The 22086-nt window shown below is 44.3% G+C and overlaps 1 protein-coding gene and 2 non-coding genes across 3 annotated transcripts in view; all 3 read left to right on the top strand.

Annotated features, from left to right (window-relative positions):
- Positions 1 to 4369: 4369 nt before the first annotated feature.
- Trnal-caa lies at positions 4370 to 4444 on the top strand. The gene has a single exon. It is a non-coding gene; the product is annotated as a tRNA-Leu (tRNA).
- A 2437-nt stretch (positions 4445 to 6881) lies between these two features.
- On the top strand, positions 6882 to 6956 carry Trnas-cga. The gene has a single exon. It is a non-coding gene; the product is annotated as a tRNA-Ser (tRNA).
- A 530-nt stretch (positions 6957 to 7486) lies between these two features.
- LOC124620811 overlaps positions 7487 to 22086 on the top strand; it is a 182409-nt gene continuing 167809 nt past the window's right edge. Inside the window, exons 1-3 of the mRNA XM_047147099.1 lie at positions 7487 to 7722; positions 13373 to 13552; positions 15021 to 15178. Of these exons, the coding sequence (XP_047003055.1) occupies positions 7566 to 7722; positions 13373 to 13552; positions 15021 to 15178 (495 nt within the window). The 5' untranslated portion in view covers positions 7487 to 7565. The remainder of the gene's footprint in view (positions 7723 to 13372; positions 13553 to 15020; positions 15179 to 22086) is intronic.

Here is a 22086-nt window from a genome sequence, read left to right as displayed (position 1 = left end):
TTTTGTCACAATGATCTTTGACGTACTTGTAACTTTTGGGCGCGTAAGCAATTAGTTGTTAGAGAGTCGGACCTTGAGAAAGTCAAGTCCTGGACGTTATGTTGGAAAGACGCATAACGCAGTCAGGTTATAAAATGTGAACTTTAACAGTGAGGAAGATGTTTTCAAGTATGTTTTGTATTGTGAAGTGATGTTTTGTGTGTTACGTGATATTGCAGCAAAAGCAATAAAAAAGAAGTGTAACTTAAATTCGGAGCGCTGATTATTTTTTTACATCACCATTGTGCTAACTTTGAAAGGTTTAATCTTCAAGAATGGTTTGTGAAGCGCATCTACAAAACTTTTGAATATAGCAGAATAAAAGCTAGGCCTCTTTGAATCCGAGCTTGGAATCATCACCACCTAGATTTTCGACGATTGAGCCGTTCACAAGGAGAGCAGCGTGGGAAACACGAAAAGATGAGTGCCTAGTTTATTTAATATGACATGAAATGACTTTATTAACTGTGCTCTAATGACACCTGCCACATAGTAACTTTGTTGTTGCCCGGAAATGCAGTATCTAGCAGCGTGAGCAACACCACAAACATTATTAAATTTTTGACCTTTGTTGTGGTAGGGTTGTTTGAACAGGAAGGTCGTCGCAGCCCCTATTACTCAAATTTCGCTACTTTTGACTCCTCTGGGATGGAGGTCAGGACTGCCACACGCAGCTTTGAAATCGCGGGGTTTTCTTATAAGTGGCAGAGGAAAATGTTACAGACACACCGCCACTCACAATCGACACAAAAAGGCCTCAGGGGCTGACAAAGGACGCCAATGAAACCACCTCTTTCCCATGGGCGTTGAGACCCACACATTTTGGCGTCGTAAACGACGGTTCGTAGTGTGGTGAGCGACAGGAAGACATTCTGGTCAACATTTGTCACTACTGACATCGTCAGACATTGTGGAGCCGTGTTCCCGTTAAAGGTGATCTGACATCTTTGGAGAGAAGCGCGACCGCAGTTTTTGCTCTCACAGGCTGGAACCACTAGGGATCGTTCAACACCATTCAACGAAAGTTAAAGGTGATCCGAAGCAGTAAAGGGCGCTTATCCTTTATCATTCCTCCTATATCGTGTCCTTCTGCGTTATTCTGTTGCCCATTGTATTAGAGATAGAACATCGTGGTTTGTTGTAAAAAACGTTTAGCAGCTACCGAAGTACACTCACGCTCATAAATTAAGGATAACTGCAGAATGTGATACCACACAACGTGGCACTACAGAGAACTGGCGCTAATAGCATAGGCACATAGGGAACACACACGATACAGATCTGTAAGTCCACGGTATTGGTGATAAGTTGAGAAAACCGTCCCGGAACACATGTGCTGCAAAACGCCACTGCTTCCCGCGCATGTACCCCGACATCAATATGGGACATGATCACCATGCACACGTACACAGGCGGCACAACGGGTTGGCATACTCTGGATCAGGTGGTCTAGCAGCTGCTGGGATATAGACTCCCATTCTTGCACCAGTGCCTGTCGGAGCTCCTGAAATGTCCTAGGGGTATGAAGACGTGTAGCGATACGTCGACCTAGAGCATCCCAGACGTGCTCGATGGGGTTTAGGTCTGGAGAACAGGCAGGCCATTCCATTCGCCTGATATCTTCTGTTTCAAGGTACTCCTCCACGATGGCAGCTCAGTGGGGCCGTGCATTATCATCCATCAGGAGGAAGGTGGGACCCACTGCACCCCTGAAAAGGCGGACATACTGGTACAAAATGACGTCCTGATACACCTGACCTGTTACAGTTCCTCTGTCAAAGACATGCAGCGGTGTACGTGCACCAATCATAATCCCACCCCACACCATCAAACCTCGACCTCCTTACAGGTCATTTTTAAGGAGATTAAGGGGTTGGTATCTGGTTCCTGGTTCACTCCAGATGAAATCCCGGCGAGAATCACTGTTCAGACTATACCTGGACTCGTCTGTGAGCATTATCTGACACCACTGTTTCAATGACCATGTACTGTGTTCTTGACACTGGGCTTTACGGTCTCTCCTGTGACCAGGGGTCAGTGGTATGCACCTTGCAAGTCTCTGGGCGAACAAACCGTGTTTGTTCAGTCGTCTGTAGACCGTGTGTCTGGAGACAACTGTTCCAGTGGCTGCAGTAAGGTCCCGAGCAAGGCTACCTGCAGTACTCCGTTGCCGTCTGCGGGCACTGATGGTGAGATATCGGTTTTCTTATGGTGTTGTGCACTGTGGACGTCCCATACTGTGGCGCCTGGACGCATTTCCTGTCTGCTGGAATCGTTGCCATAATCTTGAGATCACATTTTGTGGCACGCGGAGGGCCCGTGCTACGAACTGCTGTGTTTGACCAGCCTCCAGTCACCCTAGTATTCTCCCCCCCCCCCCCCCCCCCCAACGTCATCAATATGTGTTCTTTGAGCCATTTTCAACACACAGTCACCATTGGCACGTCTGAAAGCGACTGCACACTTACTCGCTGCACCGTACTCTGACATGCAACAGCACACGTCTGCGTATGTGGACTGCTGCCAGTGCCGCCGTGCGACAACCGCAGGTCCAATGCCCGCATTGTCACACCCCGAGGTGATCTGAACCCGCAAACCGGCCACCAGAACGTTGTTTCACCATGTATCAACATTATCCTTAATTTATGAGTCTGAGTGTATTTAGTCTTGCGCCAGGACTTCAATGCCCTCGATCATGGGGTCGGGTCCCGCGTTCGATTCCCGGTCGGTTTGAGGATTTTCTCCGCTCGGGACCCGTTGTTCCTCATCATCATTTCCTCGTCATCGACATGTAAGTTGCCCGAGGGCGTCAGATTAAAGACTTTCGCCATGCGCTCGAACACCAGAGAAGGGGACTCTCGGCCAAATATGCCACAAGTAGATTTCAATGTAGGTCCCGCGCGCCAACATCAGGGCGAATTCGAGTCCTGCACACGCACGGGTAAGCAATGCAGCGATGACAGTTCTCATTGCTTCATGGAGCGTGTACGAAAGGCAGCCGTGACAGTGGCTGGTATTGTGAACACGCGATCCTTGACGTGTCCGCTGTAACGAAATGTTACATAGACGGCGCAGTTCAAGTGATAACAGGAAACACGTGCTTTAGACGTAGCTGACTTGATTAATCATTCTGCGAACACATAATTTAAATGTCTCAAGTGCGCCAATCTCCTTCGTAATGACGAATCGGACTTCTTCCTAATATAAATAAGCAGGTCGTATATAATTACTACAATTAGTAGTTATCTCAATCAGATAACCTTAATGGCGGCTAAACAGATCACGTCCAACCTGGCTACTTCTGATCATGAAACAAATACATCGACAACTCCGAAGGACCATCTATTCAAAAAACATGTATAGCATTAGTACCAGAGAAATGAAGAGATATAATGCAGTCGATCTGCTTTTTGGTAAATATTATTATCCTAATTAACTTGCATAATTGTGAGCGTCTCTACAGATAGAGGCAAGGATGAGAACAGGTAAAGAACGAAGTGACCCGAAAGTATTGCCAGGCCGAAGAAGAAAATATTTAACAGAAGTAGGAGGGTTGGAACTTTAATAGTGGCAACTACTTATTTACAGCTCGTACAAAATAGACATGTGTTTCAAAGTTTTACTGACCTTCAAAGTAGTCATCAGCATTGTGTATAAACCATTGCCAGCGATGTGGAAGTCGTAGGATACTCTTAGCAGTGCCAGTTGTGTTGACAGTTCTAGCGGCGCGGTCTATTGTCCGACGGATTTGTAGCAGTTCTGAAACGAATGCCGTGTAGCGTTTCCTTCAGTTTAGAAATCGAGTTGAACTCACGAGGGCTTAAGTCAGGGCAGTGCAGTAGGTGGCATAGCACTTAGCAACCCCATCAGTCAAACAAATCAATAACAGCCTGCACTGTACGTGCTTGAGCATTATCCTGGACAATGATGGTCAGGTTATAGCGGATATAGCGGAGACATGGCTTAGCCACAGCCTGGGGGATGTTTCCAGAATGAGATTTTCACTCTGTGAGTACCGGGCGTGAGTCGTGCTTCGGTAGCTCAGATGCTAGAGCACTTGCCCGCGAAAGGCAAAGGTCCCGAGTTCGAGTCTCGGTCGGGCACACAGTTTTAATCTGCCAGGAAGTTTCATATCAGCGCACACTCCGCTGCAGAGTGAAAATATCATTCTGGAAACATCCCCCAGGCTGTGGCTAAGCCATGTCTCCGCTATATCCTTTCTTTCAGGAGTGCTAGTTCTGCAAGGTTCGCAGGAGAGCTTCTGTAAAGTTTGGAAGGTAGGAGACGAGATACTGGCAGAAGTAAAGCTGTGAGTACCGGGCGTGAGTCGTGCTTCGGTAGCTCAGTTGGTAGAGCATTTGCCCGCAAAAGGCAAAGGTCCCGAGTTCGAGTCTCGGTCGGGCACACACTTTTAATCTGCCAGGAAGTTTCATATCAGCGCACACTCCGCTGCAGAGTGAAAATCTCATTCTGGTCCTTAGGTTAGTTAGGTTTAAGCAGTTCTAAGTTCTAGGGGACTGATGACCTCAGCAGTTAAGTCCCATAGTGCTCAGAGCCATTTGAACAATTTTTTTTTAATGTCTGGTTGAAGGCAGCCCTCTTTCGGATTATCTAAAATTATGCTCATGTGAAATACTAATAGCGAATAACAACTTCACTGCCAGTATCTACCATCCTTCCTGCTTTGTGGCGAATGTGGGAAGAGAGGATAGAACTACAGCTGTCCTTTCATGCATAAATGATATTTTACTTCACAACGGTAGAAGCCTTAATTTCTTTTACAATGGTTTCTAGTAATCAGGGAGTTATTAGCAAAACTTACGATTACCGAGCGAGATGGCGCTGCGTTTAGCGCGCTGGACTCGCTCGCATTCGGGAGGACGATGGTTCAAATCCGCGTCCGGCCATCCTGATTTAAGTTTGCCGTGATTTCCCTAAATAGCTTCAGGCAAATGTCGGGATGGTTCCTTTGGAAGGGCATGGCCGACTTCCTTCCCCATTCTTCCATAATCCGATGGGACCAATGACTTCGTCGTTTGGTCCCCTCCCTCGAATCAACCAACCAACCAAACTTAGGACATACTTTTAGATGACCATGAAATGTATGGACAGAATGTCTTAAGTCCACAAGAGGAATCGTTGCAGGGTGTTCTTCAATGTGTCCTAATCGCTATGAATCCACAATCATAAGGAGTTTTCTACTACGAGGATGGAATGAAAAGTAATGCCTTCACCTTCTTTAATTGGGTTTGGATGGGAATATTTTAATAAATCAAACACAGAAATAATCCTTAGAATGTGATATTTAATTACCAATATTCACTTTTCCACATAATTACCATCCAGTTGCATACATTTCTGCCAACGATGAACAAGTTTTCTGAAGCCGTCACGGAAGAATTCGATACCCTGTTTCTTCAACCACAGTCTCCCAGTTCTCTCAACGTCTTCATCAGAAGCATAATGATATCCCAGTAGGTCGTCTTTCATTAACGGGAATGGATGGAAGTCAGACGGAGCTACATCTGGACTGTATAGAGGATGGCGAACGGTGGTGAGATTCAGTCTCTGAAGTTCTGCTTTGGTGGCACGTGAAGTGTGTGGTTTGGCATTTTCATGCTGCAGGAAAAAATTTAACTTTTTTTTTCGACCCTTGTTAGCCGTCGTTTCAGAGTTTGCAGCGTTGTGATGTAACGCTTTGAATTTATTGTTGTTCCACGATCAAAGAATTCAACATGGATAACATCATCTGGGTCCCAGAACACTGTGGCCATGATTTCCCAGCTGAGGCCTGCGTCTTGAATTTCTTTTTTTGGGGCGAATCTTTGTGTCGATGTTCCATAGACTGACGTTTCGTCTCCTGTCACAAACGAATGGAGAAAGGCGTCACCTTCATTTTCGTAACGCGAGAGGAGTTCCTGGCAAATTTCAAGTCTGTGCGCTTTCATTTCAGGGGTCATCATCCGGAATACCCATCGTGCACAGATCTTCCGATAGCCAAGAACAGCAATAACGTGACCCACACGTTCTTGTGAGATGCCGAGTGTGCTTGCAGTTTGTCTCTAAGTGATACGACGATTGTCTCGTGTCACAAACGAATGGAGAAAGGCGTCACCTTCATTTTCGTGACGCGAGAGGAGTTCCTGGCAAATTTCAAGTCTGTGCGCTTTCATTTCAGGGGTCATCATCCGGAATACCCATCGTGCACAGATCTTCCGATAGCCAAGAACAGCAATAACGTGACCCACACGTTCTTGTGAGATGCCGAGTGTGCTTGCAGTTTGTCTCTAAGTGATACGACGATTGTCCTAAATCAATCTGTAAACATTCTGATTGTGCAACTCGGTGGTTGCTGTCACAGGACGTCCAACTCTTTGTTTGTGATGCAGGTGACACCATGGTGAAAGGAATGTGGTATTATCGATGCACTCATGACACTGTGGACCGCAAAATATTGAATCCCTAACGATTTTCAAAACCGAATGTCCCTTGCGTCTAGCTGCAATTACCATTCCGTGTTCAAAATCGGTTAATTTCCATCGTACAGTCATAATCACGTCGAACACCTTTTCATCGTTAAAGGCAAAGGTCCCGAGTTCGAGTCTCGGTCCGGCACACAGTTTTAATCCGCAAGGAAGTTTCATATCAGCGCACACTCCGCTGCATAGTGAAAATCTCATTCTGGAAACATCTCCTAGGCTGTGGCTAAGCCATGTCTCCGCAATATCCTTTTTTTCAGGAGTGCTAGTCCTGAATGGTTCGCAGGAGAGCTTCTGTAAAGTTTGGAAGGTGGGAGACGAGGTACTGGCTGAAGTAAAGCTTTGAGGACCGGGCGTGAGTTGTGCTTGGATAGCTCAGTTGGTAGAGCACTTGCCCGCGAAAGGCAAAGGTCCCGAGTTCGAGTCTCGGTCCGGCACACAGTTTTAATCTGCCAAGAAGTTTAACCTTTTCACACGAATCACCTGAGTACAAACAACAGCTCCGCAATGCATTGCTATTTTATACCTCTTGTACGCGATACTACCGTCACCTGTTTATGTACATATCGGTATCCCATGACTTTTGTCACCTCAGTGCATCCTAATCACGGTAAAACACAGCATAAGCTGAATTTTTGTTTCTTATAGGTTCACCTGAGGTAAAAGACGGAAAAAATTTGGAAATGATTCTGGGGAACCGTGTACTTGTCGCACCCTCACCGACTGCTTATTGGCAGCTGTCTGTCTCATGAAGAGGCTTCGTACTGATAGGTCGGTCAAGAAAATGGCCCGCACTTGCCCTTCGCAGCTGTTGCGCTGCTGTGAACTGTATTGACGCTTGAAGATGTTACGAGGCGCTTGATAACGATAAGCCTGCGGTCTGAGATGGCGAGATATCGCGTGGCACGTCTGTAATCCGTGACCTGGCCCACGGTTACTAGACACCTCCCTGACGTGGCGGCCGCAAGCTGCGGATTATAAATACCGCGGGCGGTGGCAAACTGCCAGAGGCGTGCAGATCCCAGGCAGAGCATCGCCGGCAGGGACATGGGCAAGGCGCGGACTATCCTTCTTTTGGCAGCAGTGGCAGCCATGGCGGGTGCTGCGACGGCGCAGTTGGCGTGGTGGCAGTCCGGCGTCGTCTACCAGATCTACCCCAAGTCCTTCAAGGACAGCGACGGCGACGGAGTCGGCGATATCAACGGTGAGGCATAGCGCCGATCTCTTACACTATGAAGCAATAGCCAAGCCAGGGAGAGAGGGAAAGAGAGAGCGGGAGAGAGAGAGAGAGAGAGAGAGAGAGAGAGAGAGAGAGGTTGAGAGAGAGAGAAAGGAGGGACGATGGTGTGAGTGGAGACAGGATGAGAGTCAGAGTGTAGAAGATGAGAGTGAGGATAAGGATGTGTGAGGGACGAAGACAGAATTGAGTGCAAAGAGAAAGAAATTTATGTGAAAGAGGAGATGATGAGAGAGGGAGAGTGATAGATGATGTAAGCTGGTAAGGGATGATCCAGAATCAGAATCAGAGGGACGAATTTGGGAATTTTAGGGAATAAAGTTTCAGAGGACATAGAGTTCAAAGATAGATGAGTAAAAGGTAAAGAGGCGGCAGGTAGGCTAAATACTGGAGAGAAGCAGGGCCAGGGGTGAGAGAGAGAGAGAGAGAGAGAGAGAGAGAGAGGTTGAGAGAGAGAGAGAGAGAGAGAGAGAGAGAAAGGAGGGACGATGGTGTGAGTGGAGACAGGATGAGAGTCAGAGTGTAGAAGGTGAGAGTGAGGATAAGGATGTGTGAGGGACGAAGACAGAATTGAGTGGCAAAGAGAAAGAAATTTATGCGAAAGAGGGGATGATGAGAAACAGAGGCACGAATTTGGGAATTTTAGGGAATGAATGTTCAGAGAGCAGAGAGTTCAAAGATAGATAAGGAAAAGGTAAAGAGGCGGCAGGAAGGTTAAATATTGGATGGGAATGGGGAGATGGAGGTTTGAACCAGTTGCAGTCGTTTAAAAAAACTTAGTTTGCCATGGTGTACAGAAAGCGATGAATAGGTTATACAGATAGACACAGTAAAGAAATGTACCCACGATTTCAACCAAGTCACAACGTCGGCCTAAACAAATTTTCTAAGTGCAATATTCAGGCGAAGAAAAGGTGTTCAAAAAACTGATCGACACGTTTCGTAAAGACGACGCAGTAATTCGATTAATAAACCAATAGTGGGGATCACCGAGATACCATAGACCGTCGCAGTCATGTATTTCTCTTTCCCCTTAAGGGGGGTAGGACGTCAAACGGGCCGACTAGGAGCAGGAGAGTCACCACAGGACATATTAATTTCTACTGACTATACTTTTACAAATAAATTCATAAAACTTGGTCACCATGACCAGGAAGGATTGAGGACTCACACTCATCGCAGTGGAAATTCAAAAAAGTAGCAAAATACATTTTTTTACATGTGAAATTTCATCATTTTCTCACTTATTACTGGCTGCAGTTGTTGCTATAGGTACACTTTCTTCCTAAGTAAGAGAGATTCTTCGATGAATTTTTCATAGCATACAAACAGTAGTTACAGGTGTATGAAACTCTAGAATTTTCCAAATCTATTAAAAAACTGTGGAAAAAATTGAGATAATTAACTATAAAACATGAATTTTTTCTAAACATGAAGTTTAAAATATAACAGTTCATTCATTTTTCATAAATTAAATAACTTCTAGAGTTTCATACACCTGTAACTGTGGTTTGTATGCTGTGCAAAAGTCGTCGAAGAATCTCTCTTACTTAGGAAGAAAAGTGTACCTATTGCAACAAATGCAGCCAATAGTAAGTGAAAAAATAATGATGAAATTTCACATGCAAAAAAATGTATTTTGCTACTTTTTTACGTTTTGCTACTTTCTTACGTTTTTGAGCTTCCACTGCTATGAGTATGAATCCTGAATCCTTCCTGGTCATGCTGTTAAAGTTTTATGAATTTATTTGTAAAAGTATAGACAGTAGAAACTAAAATGTCCTGTGGTGCCTCTCCTGTTCCAAGTCGGCCCGTTTGACGTCCTACCCCCCTTAAGACAAGATATGTTCAAATTTGTGTGAAATCTTATGGGACTTAACTGCTAAGGTCATCAGTCACTAAGCTTACACACTATTTAACCTAAAGTATCCTAAGGACAAACACCCACATCCATGCCCGAGGGAGGACTCGAACCTCCGCCGGGACCAACCGCACAGTCCATGACTGCAGCGCCTTAAACCGCTCGGCTAATCCCGAGCGGCTAAGACAAGATATTTCGCAAATAGACGGCACTCCGTTCAGTAACACATACACACTGACACAACATATACATACCTCACACATACGCAACATTTTAATTTTTGGCTGGGACAAAGTTCTCATCGAAGGACGTTCTCCCAGAAGTAAACTAATATTGTTGCTACCGTAGGTTCCGACCAAGATTTTCGGGAGGTTGCCCTTGGTTATAAGGCGTATGCCGGATCTGGTAAACCCCTCCCATTTATTCCCAATTGGAATCCACTTGTCTGTTAATTGACTGAATAAAACATCGAGTCTTTAATGGGACTGATCTTGAACAGCACGCTCCACTTCTAGGAGTGGGAAATGAACAGAGTTAAAGAAATAAACGAATTAAAATTGATGGTGTCATTAAGTGCCGAGAAGCCAGTTTACCAAAAGGTCTGCGAGGCGGGAAAAATGGATACATCGCACACCAAAGACGCTCTTATTATGTATCGGAGAGGAATAATAATATCTAAACAAATATTTCATACTTGTGATATTCTTATCGAAATTGCAGCCAGATCTTCAACTCGACATAATATTTCGACGGTCCCGTCATCTTCAGGTGAGATGCACTCAGCAATAACAGTCAGTTGGACTGTCGAAATATAGTGCCAACTTGACTTGAAGAGGTGGTTTCAAATCCGGGAAGAATATCACAAGTTTTTTATTAGATAAATTCTACAAAATCACAAATATATTATACTTTTAGTAGTGATAATAAGTTCGATATTTGACCGCTTAAATTATGTATGCCTCACTTTACATTTTCAAAAAGTTATCTTCCATTTTCAAGGTGTGTATAGGTTAAATATTTAGTAACCATTGCCTATCTCAACAGTGATTTCGTGGGAACATACTAAATGTTTCACCTACACGGAGTTGAAGATACCTTCAGAGATTTGTAATAACTAACTGGCAAAAGTAGAACAATTTATTAGTTCTTTACCAAATTGCTAGTTCGTCAACATTCCATCTTACGGAATTAACAAGTACATCACGTTTTTAGTGACGCAGAACCCAGCATCCGAAGTACATGTGTGGTACTGTACTGGATGAAAGATTACAGAGAAATATAGTTCTTCCCATTGACTTACAGCTGACTCCAGCAGCAAGAAACAACTATCTCTTATTTAACACTGGGATCAAGTCTTGTTAGGGCTCGCTTCAAGGAAGTGTGCCTAGTAAGAGTATGGCCTACCATTCATGTATAGATGATGATGATGATGATGATAACGGGTTTAAAGTAACTAATCATATTGGTTATAAGGCCCCCATTCACTAGAAATTCATATAAAATGATGTGAACCGAGAAAAAGAGAACGTTCTTTGACCTTGAAGTCACGGTTGAAAATTTTTTGCGACGCTAGGTTAAGTCAGACGATTAACAGTGAGATAAAACTCAGTCAGCTAGAAATTATAACCGGTCAAGGAAAACTGATGATGGTGTGGATGTGGAATTGCCGTAGATGGAGGCTCGCTGCGCCGGACACCTGTGGCGGTAAGAGCATCTTCCACTTCCATCCCATATCAACCGCTGACGATTACAAATGGCTCAAATGGCTCTGAGCCCTATGCGACTTAACATCTGAGGTCATGAGCTCCCTAGAACTTAGAACTACTTAAACATAACTAACCTAAGGACATCACACACATCCATGCCCGAGGCAGGATTCGAATCTGACCGTAGCGGTCACGCGGTTCCAGACTGAAGCGCCTAGAACCGCTCGGCCACACCGGCCGCCCTGAAGGATACACCAGAATGGTCATCGTGTTCAGTAGGACTAAAAAGTGACAAAATGAAGACTATATCGATTGGAAAGTCATTTAGCTTAAACAGTCAGCTGAATGAAATATGTACATAACAATTTAAAAATGCATTTGTAGTTGGGGCATACACAGCAGCGAGATGTACTCAGCATCACGTCTACCTATACGACCGAAACTAGAGGTGCATTAAATTTTGCTATAAAATTCGCTTTTCCTCAGGAAAGCTTTGTTAGCTGCTATCGCATCGTCCGCAAGTATGTGGCGTAGGGAGGTAGACACATCGATGAACTGTCTCAGATCGGCCAGTAGGCCATACAGTATGAGGAAATGAGCTACTACAGTTGCAAGTGGGGAAGGGGAAGGTGCTTGACGTAAAAGAAACTCCTGGGTAAGTCTGATGTGGCCGATACGTAGTCGGCCCCGCACGATGGGATCTTTCCGAGAGGTTTTGTGGTATCCTTGATTTCTCTCTGCTTGTTGAGGGTCTTGGTGCCCTGCCATTCCGTATCCCAAGGTTTCAAAATTTGACTTCTCAGATTCTATCGGACGACTATGCCTGGTACTCTGAGTTCCAGTTTTTCTTCTGAGGGCCGGCCAGAGTGGCCGAGCGGTTCTAGGCTCTACAGTCTGGAACCGCGCGACCGCTACGGTCGCAGGTTCGAATCCTGTCTCGGGCATGGATGTGTGTGATGTCATTAGGTTAGCTAGGTTTAAGTAGTTCTAAGTTCTAGGGGACTGATGACCTCAGATGTTAAGTCCCATAGTACTCAGAGCTTTTTGGACCATTTTTTTTCTCCTCCGGTTGCTTCTTTAGATCATTTGTCAGCGATTACATTTCCCGGAATACCCACAGGGCTCAGTGTCCAAATGAACGTTTTGGTGGTTCCGCAGTTGTGGAGGTCAGCTAATGGGTCTTGAATGGTAGTGACAAAGACGCTTCTACGTTAACACTGAAATATTCCCTGTAAGCAGCTCGTGGAGTAGCTACAAACCGGAGAATTCTTTGCTGGCAGAGTTTCGATGTAACGCAGATCCCGTGATAAAGCTGCTAACTCTGCAATGTACACGCTGCATGCACTTCGCAGAGAATGCTTCTCGTTCCCCTTATGTATGGAAGAGCATAACGAACTCGATGTCATTAACTTTCAAACCTTCTGTGTAGATGCACTTCGAGTTGGGTCAGTCGTAGAGAACTGAACAGAATGGTGGTGTCTGATTTTCCTTAGGGTCACGGAAGAGGTCCATCAGAATTGTAGGACTGCGTGCCTAGGCCGACTAGAGAGCAGAGTTGGAGATTCTTGCGTAGAGTCTCAAATAGTACCCCAGCAAGTCTATTTTTAGGCGATGCATAAAATGTCTGAATTGTTGTCTGTGGAAAATGGAAAGGAACTTAAGATACTTAAGCTACTTCGTTGGACAATTTTCACCAATCACGACGTTAACTTTTCTTCTTTGCCTGATAAATCTTGCTTTTCCAAGTAACTGGCTGAGGTGAGAGTGTATAGTTTTTATCCCGAAGTAATATAGATCACACTGGTAATAGGTTCGTTACTTTGCCATCATTTCTCTTGCCGACAAATTGTGCCGACAAAAATTTCGAGTATTCTGGATCGGTTGCCATTCTTACTAAGACGGTCGGAGAATGGATGAGAGACGCAAACCCATGTATAGCATGTATCCAGAACAGCTCTTCACTTCAGGAAGAGCCTCTCATTTCCCCATATGACTCAATCGAATGTACTTACTATTGCTTCGCTAAGTTTGCTGCACTTTCTTTTTACAGGTGTGATTGAGAAGCTGGACTACCTTAAGAGCCTGGGTATAGCGGCGATATGGCTGTCACCCATTTTCAAATCTCCGATGGCTGATAATGGATACGACATTTCGGACTTCCGAGACATCGACCCGACGTTCGGCACCATGGCGGACTTCGAAGCGCTTCTGGAAGCTGCCCACGAGAGAGGTACGATCTAGCAAACTATTACTCGAGCCTGTAGCATTCCTGTTCTAGATTAATCTTCTGAAATATGCGTACCTCTAGAATTGGCTAAAATGCTAACTACCGGAGACGAAGCCATGTGCCTTAATAGAAACTGAGTGAGTCGCAGAAGTGCTTCAGCTGCCCTTCTTAGGCATTGTATCGTTAAAAAAGCAGCAGAGGCTATGTAAACATAGTGGCAATGGAGAAACGACTCATGTTTTACCATTGTATTCGGCATGTATGCAGAATAACTACATTTGTATTCAGACTGTTGACTGCCGTCATTTTAAATAAATAACAAGCGGATTTCATTGTAGGCGATTAATTTCTTCTCGTACTAATAACCCTTCGAGTGGAATAGCTTTGAAATAGATGAAAGTGTCATTACAGCTGCCGAACATTCTACTTTGTTTATGGTTTCTGTAGTAAGCTGTGTCAACCGTTTTCGGATTATAGGTAACGTTAATTTGAGTGCGGCGTACTTTCTATACTGTATTTTCTCCTTAAACAAGAAACTCCTCTTGCTGTGTGAATAACAAGGTAACGATACACAGTTTGTCCACAATAAGAAGACTCTTTACGCTGACTGCCAGCAGCGGAGAAAATTGGCACATATTAGATGATGATGTTGAGCATTCACTTGATATTTGTTGGTCCTTTAGAACTGCTGTAGAAACTGCTTGTTTACTTCTCACAGCTCTAAATCACATTTCGACTGTTTATTCTTTAGCAGGTTTTAAAATGTCTGAAAAGGTCGTAACCAGTTGAAAATAGGTTTTTCTACTTCACCAGAACTTTACAATGGAAAAGGCACTTTGTCACTCCTGACTTTGTAAATAAAAACACAAGTAATTATGCTAGCACTGCAAGAGACAGTCAGTGATACATAACACTGCACACTTCTTCTACCGCTTTCTGTATCCTGGGCGAGACACGCTTCGTTTCGGACCACGCTACAAACATGTGAGTGGTCTTCTTATTGTGGATAAGCTTTGAACAGTGCTGCCAAAGGTACGTCATGAGCACTCTTCATTGCCGCACTGGACAAAATTTCCGTTATTTTTTAACAAGGTTCGTACAATGTCCACCAACTACTTCTACGGACCACTTAACGATTAATAAAACAATCGTGCCGGCTATGTGCGAACTGTCTTGCATCACCTTCCCTTCTCTCATGCCCAGAAATCACTTTTCGCATGAAAAGAACTTTCACCCAATAACACCACAAACGTGGTGTTTCATAGCATCGATTTTGGTAATGTTTTTACTGGTTTTAATAAGCCATTAATATTCACCTCTCTCTTTTCAGGCGGCGCCGTTATTGAAATTACTGAAAAATTATTCCATTACAAAAGTTGACTAAAATATTGAGAGGACCAAAGTGGGTCAAAAACAAATCAGTATTTTCCATAGCGCAAACTTCAAATCTTGGTTGTTTCTCACTGTGCAGGTATCAAGGTGGTCCTGGACTTCGTTCCCAACCACTCCAGCGACGAGCACGAGTGGTTCATAGCTTCTAGTGATCCAACACACGAGAACTACGAGAAGTACAAGGACTACTACGTGTGGGTAGACGCCAAGGAAGACGGATCAGTGCCCAACAACTGGGTAAGTTACGTCGTGCGTCTTTCTACTCCAGAAGTAAATGGTAATGTTTTGGTATCCTTTGGACATTTTACTACGTAGTTACAACGTTGTGTAAACTAGATATTTAACTGATTTTCACATAAGCTACGAATGTAAAATTCATATTGCAAAATGACAAGAAGACATCAACAGGATTTTTGTATTGTTTTTTTGTATTTATCGTACGTGAAGTTAAGAACTCAAATACCAGTCAACCAAGGCAGCCCCATGCAACTCTCAAAATTTTTCGAGCAAATCGACTTTAAAGTATTCCCGGCATCTTTAATACCCGGAAATCAGGCCGGTTTTTCCAGTCGTAAGTCCATGGTAGAATACTTTCCTGCCATGTGGAGGGCCGGGATTCGATTCCTGGCTAGTACAATTTTTTTCAACAAAGGTGCATATTCTACGAGCGCTTTCGTGAAGCGTAGAATGGAAAAAAACTGATAGCACTCGAGACCGATAATTGCTTAATCACTGATTCGAGTCTCGTTTCGGTAGTTATTATTTTCATTTTTTTCTTTTCGTTGATTTCGAGTACCACGTTATTTAAATACAAAATTCATCCAATATGTGCTAGTTAACACAAGTCTAATCGTCATATTTATGAAAAACGGACGTCTTATTAATTCTAATTACACGTAGCGCACAAAAATCCATTTTTCATTGCAAATCGAAATTATTAATTAACGAATTTTTGTAAAAGATTGATAGTCAAATTGAAAAAAGCATTACAAATGCAATGCATTTCGTCTTTGTGAGTTTTACACTTCGTGGAATGCCTCGCTAAGCATGCACCTACATTTGAAAGAAAAAAAATAGGAACACCAAAAAGTAATTAATGTAAAGAAATGAATTTTCGGGTATACGTTTGTCTAGATACCATTTTTAACTGATTTACATTGTAACTTTACAGGGTAATGTGAGAGCGAGATAAGCCATTGCAAATGTGAATGCTGGCACATTGATAACCTTTGTAATTGCCAGAACGCTGAATGCAAGCATTCAAACGTGCGCGCGTTGTGTTGTGTAGGTGCTGGGTTTCAGTTTACGTGATGTGGAATGGCGTTCCATGCCTGTTGCTCTTGGCCATTTAATACAGGGACGGTTAATGCTGTTTGTGGATGACGCTGGAGTTGTCATCCGATAATGTCCAGTATGTGCTCAACTGGAGACAGATTTGGTGACCGAGGAGGCCAAGGCAACATGTTGACACCCTGTAGAGGATGCTGGATTACAACAGCGGTATGTGGGTAAGCGTTATCCTGTTGGAAAAGCTCGTTGGCATGCTGTTCATGAATGGCAGCACAACAGGTCGAAGCGCCAGACTGACATACAACTTTGCAGTCAGTGTGCGTCTGCCAGTCACGAGAGCGAGGCGTAGAACATACGAAGTTTGAAAAAATTGATAGTACTCGAGATAATTGCTTAATCACTGGTGCGAGTCCCGTTTCGGTAGATATTATTTTCGTTTTTTTCTTTTCGTTGAGTTCGAATACCACGTCATTTCAGTAGAAAATTCGTTCAATGTATGCTAGTTAACACAAGTCCATTCGTCATTTTTATGAAAAACGGACGTCTTGTTATTTGTAATTATACAGTGTGTTACAAAAAGGTACGACCAAACTTCCAGGAAACGTTCCTCACACACAAATAAAGAAAAGATATTATGCGGACCTGTATCCGGAAACGCTTAATTTTCATGTTAGAGCTCATTTTAGTTTCGTCAATATGTACTGTACTTCCTCGATTCACCGCCAGTTGGCCCAATTGAAGGAAGGACTTCGGTGCTTGTGTTGACATGCGACTCATTGCTCTACAGTACTAGCATCAAGCACATCAGTACGTAGCATCAACAGCTTACTGTTCATCACGAACGTGGTTTTCCAGTCAGTGCAATGTCTACACATGCGGAGTTGGCAGATGCCCATTTGATGTATGGATTAGCACGGGGCAATAGCCGTGGCGCGGTAAGTTTGTATCGAGACAGATTTACATAACGAAGGTGTCCCGACAGGAAGACGTTCAAAGCAATTGATCGGCGTCTTAGGGAGCACGGAACATTCCAGCCTATGACTCGCGACTGGGGAAGACCTAGAACGACGAGGAAACCTGCAATGGACGAGGCAATTCTTCGTGCAGTTGACGATAACCCTAATGCCAGCGTCGGAGAAGTTGCTGCTATACAATGTAACGTTGACCACGTCACTTTACGGAGAGTGCTACGGGAGAACCAGTTGTTTCCGTACCATGTACAGCGTGTGCAGGCACTATCAGCAGCTGATTGGCCTCCACGGGTACACTTCTGCGAATGGTTCATCCAACAATGTGTCAATCCTCGGTTCAGTGCAAATGTTCTCGTTACGGGTGACGCTTCATTCCAACGTGATCAAATTGTAAATTTTCACAATCAACATGTGTGGGCTGACGAGAATCCGCACGCAATTGTGCAATCACGTCATCAACACAGATTTTCTGTGAACGTTTGGGCAGGCATTGTTGGTGATGTCTTGATTGGGCCCCATGTTCTTCCACCTACGCTCAATGGAGCACGTTATCATGATTTCATACGGGATACTCTACCTGTGCTGCTAGAGCATGTGCCTTTACAAGTACGACACAACGTGTGGTTCATGCACGATGGAGCTCCTGTACATTTCAGTCGATGTGTTAGTATGCTTTTCAACAACAGATTCGGTGACCGATGGATTGGTAGAGGCGGACCAATTCCATGGCCTCCACGCTCTCCTGACCTCAACCCTCTTGACTTTCATTTATGGGGGCATTTGAAAGCTCTTGTCTACGCAACCCCGGTACCAAATGTAGAGGCTCTTCGTGCTCGTATTGTGGACGGCTGTGATACAATACGCCGTTCTCCAGGGATGCATCAGCGCATCAGGGATTCCATGCGACGGAGGGTGGATGCATGTATCCTCGCAAACGGAGGACATTTTGAACATTTCCTGTAACAAAGTGTTTGAAGTCACGCTGGTACGTTCTGTTGCTGTGTGTTTCCATTCCATGATTAATGTGATTTGAAGAGAAGTAATAAAATGAGCTCTAACATGGAAAGTAAGCGTTTCCGGACACATGTCCACATAACATCTTTTCTTTCTTTGTGTGTGAGGAATGTTTTCTGAAAGTTTGGCCGTACCTTTTTGTAACACCCTGTATATCGCACACAAAATCGCACCCCAGACCATAGCTCCAGGTGTAGGTCCACTGTCTCTAGCATACGACAGGATGGCTGCAAGCCCTCACCTGGCCTCCTTCTAACCAACATAGGCCATGACCGGCGCCGAAGCAGAACCAGCTTTCATCAGAAAACAAACAGACCTCCACCTTGCCCTGTAACGAGCTCTAGCTTAACACCACTGGAATGCACGCTTACAGGGTCTCTGGCTCGGACCTGTCCTTGAAGTAACAGATTTGTAACAGATCTTTGTGCCGCTGTGGTGCCAACTGCTCCTCATATTGCTGCTGCTGATGCAGTACGATGCTCCAGAGCGATACGCCGAACACTTCTCTCTCGGCAGCGCCACGTGGCGGTCTGGAGCCCGTCTTCTAACGACCATACATTCTCGTGAGCACCGTTGCCTTCAATCATGTACATTGGCTACATTCATGCAAAGTCTTTCTTCAATATCGCAGAAGGAACATCCAGCTTCTCGCAGCCGGATTACACGACCTAGTTCGAACTTAATGAGGTCTTTGTCGCCTAAAACGCATTCTTTACTAACATCAGCTCACTACGTCCAGTCTCAAAGGTAACTAACGGTCACGACTGTTACAGCGTGTATTTAAAGCGAACGTAGTGGCACTACTAGCGCCACTTTTATGCGACTGGCGCGAAATTTGAATGATCATCATCTTTCAGATGTAGAAACATGTTTACCAACTATTGTATGTCGCACAACTCATTTCTGGTGTTACAATTTTTTTTTGTCAGTGAATGGCGAAAATGTTTGGATAAGCCAGAAATCGTATCAAGCAGTTTTTCATGGCTGGCGAGCATTCTACCACAACAGCACGGTGCCTGTCGAAAAATTAACCTTACGTTACGCTATTAATGGTACTAAAAAAGCTTCAAAGTCAACTGTCTTGAGCAGTTTTGAGAGCTACGTGAAAATGCTTTGGTTGACTGATATTTGAGTTCTGAACTTCACGTACCATAAATACAAAAAATTACAAAAATCCGATTGGAACGTGGCCTCTTTGTGATTGGTAAGAAGAGAAAGTTGTCTCATGTGAGGATGTAACGAGTATGACTCTCGAATGTAGTGGCTTGATGCGGTGTATGACGTCTCCGTTTAACTTTGGAGAATGATTATAATGATTGTTTATACAAGAGAATTCTAAGTTTATTTAGCTATGGAGATTATGGAATTTTATACAAGTATAAAAGTCTGGCGAACGTGACACCCTCGTCTTGTGAAATAAGTGTCATCAGGAATGTCACATGTTCTCGATACATGCGGCATTGGCGTACAGTCTTATGAGAAGAAATTCCACTGTGTCTCCTCGCCACGCTTGCAAAACATTGACGATGAAATGTTTTGATGCACCAGCAATGGGCTAGAATCAGCTGAGATCCGACGAGCAACGCTGGCTGATATCAGCGAGCTGAAAGTGGGTATAAAAGAAATAGTTGGTAATTTAGAACATATTGCCTGGTAGCAGCGTGCCATAACTACGCGTTAGTTAGATCTCATCCAGTTATAAAGTATGAGTCAGGAGATGACGTTTCCTTTCCCCATGGATGACGGAGAAGGGTAACTGTAACGGACCCTGTTCTGGGAACGAGTGAGCCGAAAGTTATAAGCGAAAATCTTTCTGGTACATCTGACAGTGGATTACATCTATCGGTGCTGTTGTTAGTTAGGCTGCAGGATAGGGAACTTTCACATGTGGTACGTGCAGATAGCATGCCACTCTCTCACTTTAACAACGTTGTCAGTCAGGAGAACATTCATATTTTACGGTATGATCTCAGTGTTCCCCCGTTATACATTTGCTATGCATGGTTAACGAAACTTACTACATGAGGAAATAGTGTGCAGAATGCTCTTGTAACTGCATGTATAGGAGGGAGGGTGACGGAGTGAAGCAGAGGCGATCAAGAACATTGATAGAGATGAATTGGGGACCATAAACACTGAACGCAGTGACCTGGGTGTACATGTGATTCTGGGAAACAGTGTTCAGTTGTTCTTACCTGAGGAGGGACTTCTAGCCACAGCTCTCTTCGCCTTCCACTTAGGGTCGGCAAAAGGGCGCCAGTTCGCAAAACATTTTATCTGAGCCTGGCGGCAGTCCATCATCGAAGACAGCCAGATGGTTGAAAGTGGATGGAGAAAGACATTTAAGATAGACTGCTGTAACCTGAGTTTTTGTGTAAACGGTGGGAAGGTCATAAAACTCTGTGCGTTCTCACGTTAGAAGCTGGGATAACATGGACAGAGCGGCTGGCGTATGTGTCTAGCAGAGGTAGGACCGTAACCTCCCACCCTCGACGCCAGGAAGTCGCCAGAGTATTTTAGTGAGCGGCAAAAAGATAAATCTCATGGGCACAACTGTCTTTCAGAAATTGGTAATGGTCAGCTCAGAAAAATTAAATCATTCCATAAATGAGGGACTGTGGTCCCGTCCAGGCAGATGTTTTCTGCTAAAATATGGCAGTGCCCATCGTGAGGTCGACGCCTCCCTGGTCTAAAATCTTCTTTTTCCATACAAGAGAGATTTGGGGTCGCTGATTGGCTCCTCTCAGGATATGCAAAGTAGAGGCTTGCTCCCACAGCATGGGAACACCTGTGTTGTGCCTGGATTGGCTACCAGGCTAACAGAACAGTCAAGAGGGGAGATTCAATGAATAGAGCATAGTTCGATTGGTTTGTGCAATGTGGACCGGTTTCGTTTTGCTAATTCTGCTACCTTGGTCGAAAGTGGTTGTGATTCTTTGGGTATCTTCTTCTGGTCCTCCCCTGGTGGAGAACTTCCAATCTTTCCCTAGTGGGTGAGACTTGTGGTCTGTGTCTTGTGGTGAACTAACAGCCTGTGGCAGTTCCACCTGTACTGACAGTAGAACTGCGCATCATCTTGGACATGTCGTGTGTCACGAGAGTGAACTTATTCGTCCTGAGTCGGCCGTCTGAAGTCTGACAATTCCAGCATGCACCATCATGTCTTTGAGTCAAATTGGTTTGGCCATACCAGCGAACGAGTGCACCTCACACTGAAATCTACAGGGATTTCAGATCTCTGACAGGGAAGTTTTCCCGCGTTCTGATAATCAGAACGCCAGACCCCGTAGTTCGCATATTTTCGTGGGCGCTTCAGAACATTACAGCTTCTGCAACAACCACTCCTCGGCCACACTGCGCCGTTTTTTTTTCCCTCCTGAATCAAGGTGAAAGGGTAAAATACTGCTTCACCGACGAAGAGTTGTTAAATGATATTCACAGCCCCCTATTCTCAGGTGAACCACAGTTTCTGGTATAGACTTGGGCCTCACAGTGAGTTCATGTAAACCTATTGAGATAGCGTTGTGAAAGGAATTAAGCCATGGGAAAATTTTCCACAACTTCCGCCCAATGTATCCTTTGGCTATCAAACACCATTCCGTATCTAATTTGTGTTTGTCATTTCTATGTAAGCTTCAGCAGCCAGTTGTAGTTACTAAAGGTAGAACTTGTCAGTATTTAGTAAACTTAAATACGCCACTCTTCTCATTCAGACTCCCTCAACTATTCACTGTTTTTGTTTTATTGTAGTGGAACATGAGTAGCTTCACTCAGAGATATATTTACGATTAAAGCGAGTGAAGGCTTGCAGTATCGGCCAAAACAAGGAAAAAGTTTAGTACACATCGGCTCTAAAATGCATACCTTAAG

The sequence above is a fragment of the Schistocerca americana genome, chromosome 1, assembly GCF_021461395.2.
Source record: "Schistocerca americana isolate TAMUIC-IGC-003095 chromosome 1, iqSchAmer2.1, whole genome shotgun sequence".
Lineage (NCBI taxonomy): Eukaryota > Metazoa > Arthropoda > Insecta > Orthoptera > Acrididae > Schistocerca > Schistocerca americana.
This window is presented reverse-complemented; position numbering and strand designations above follow the sequence as displayed.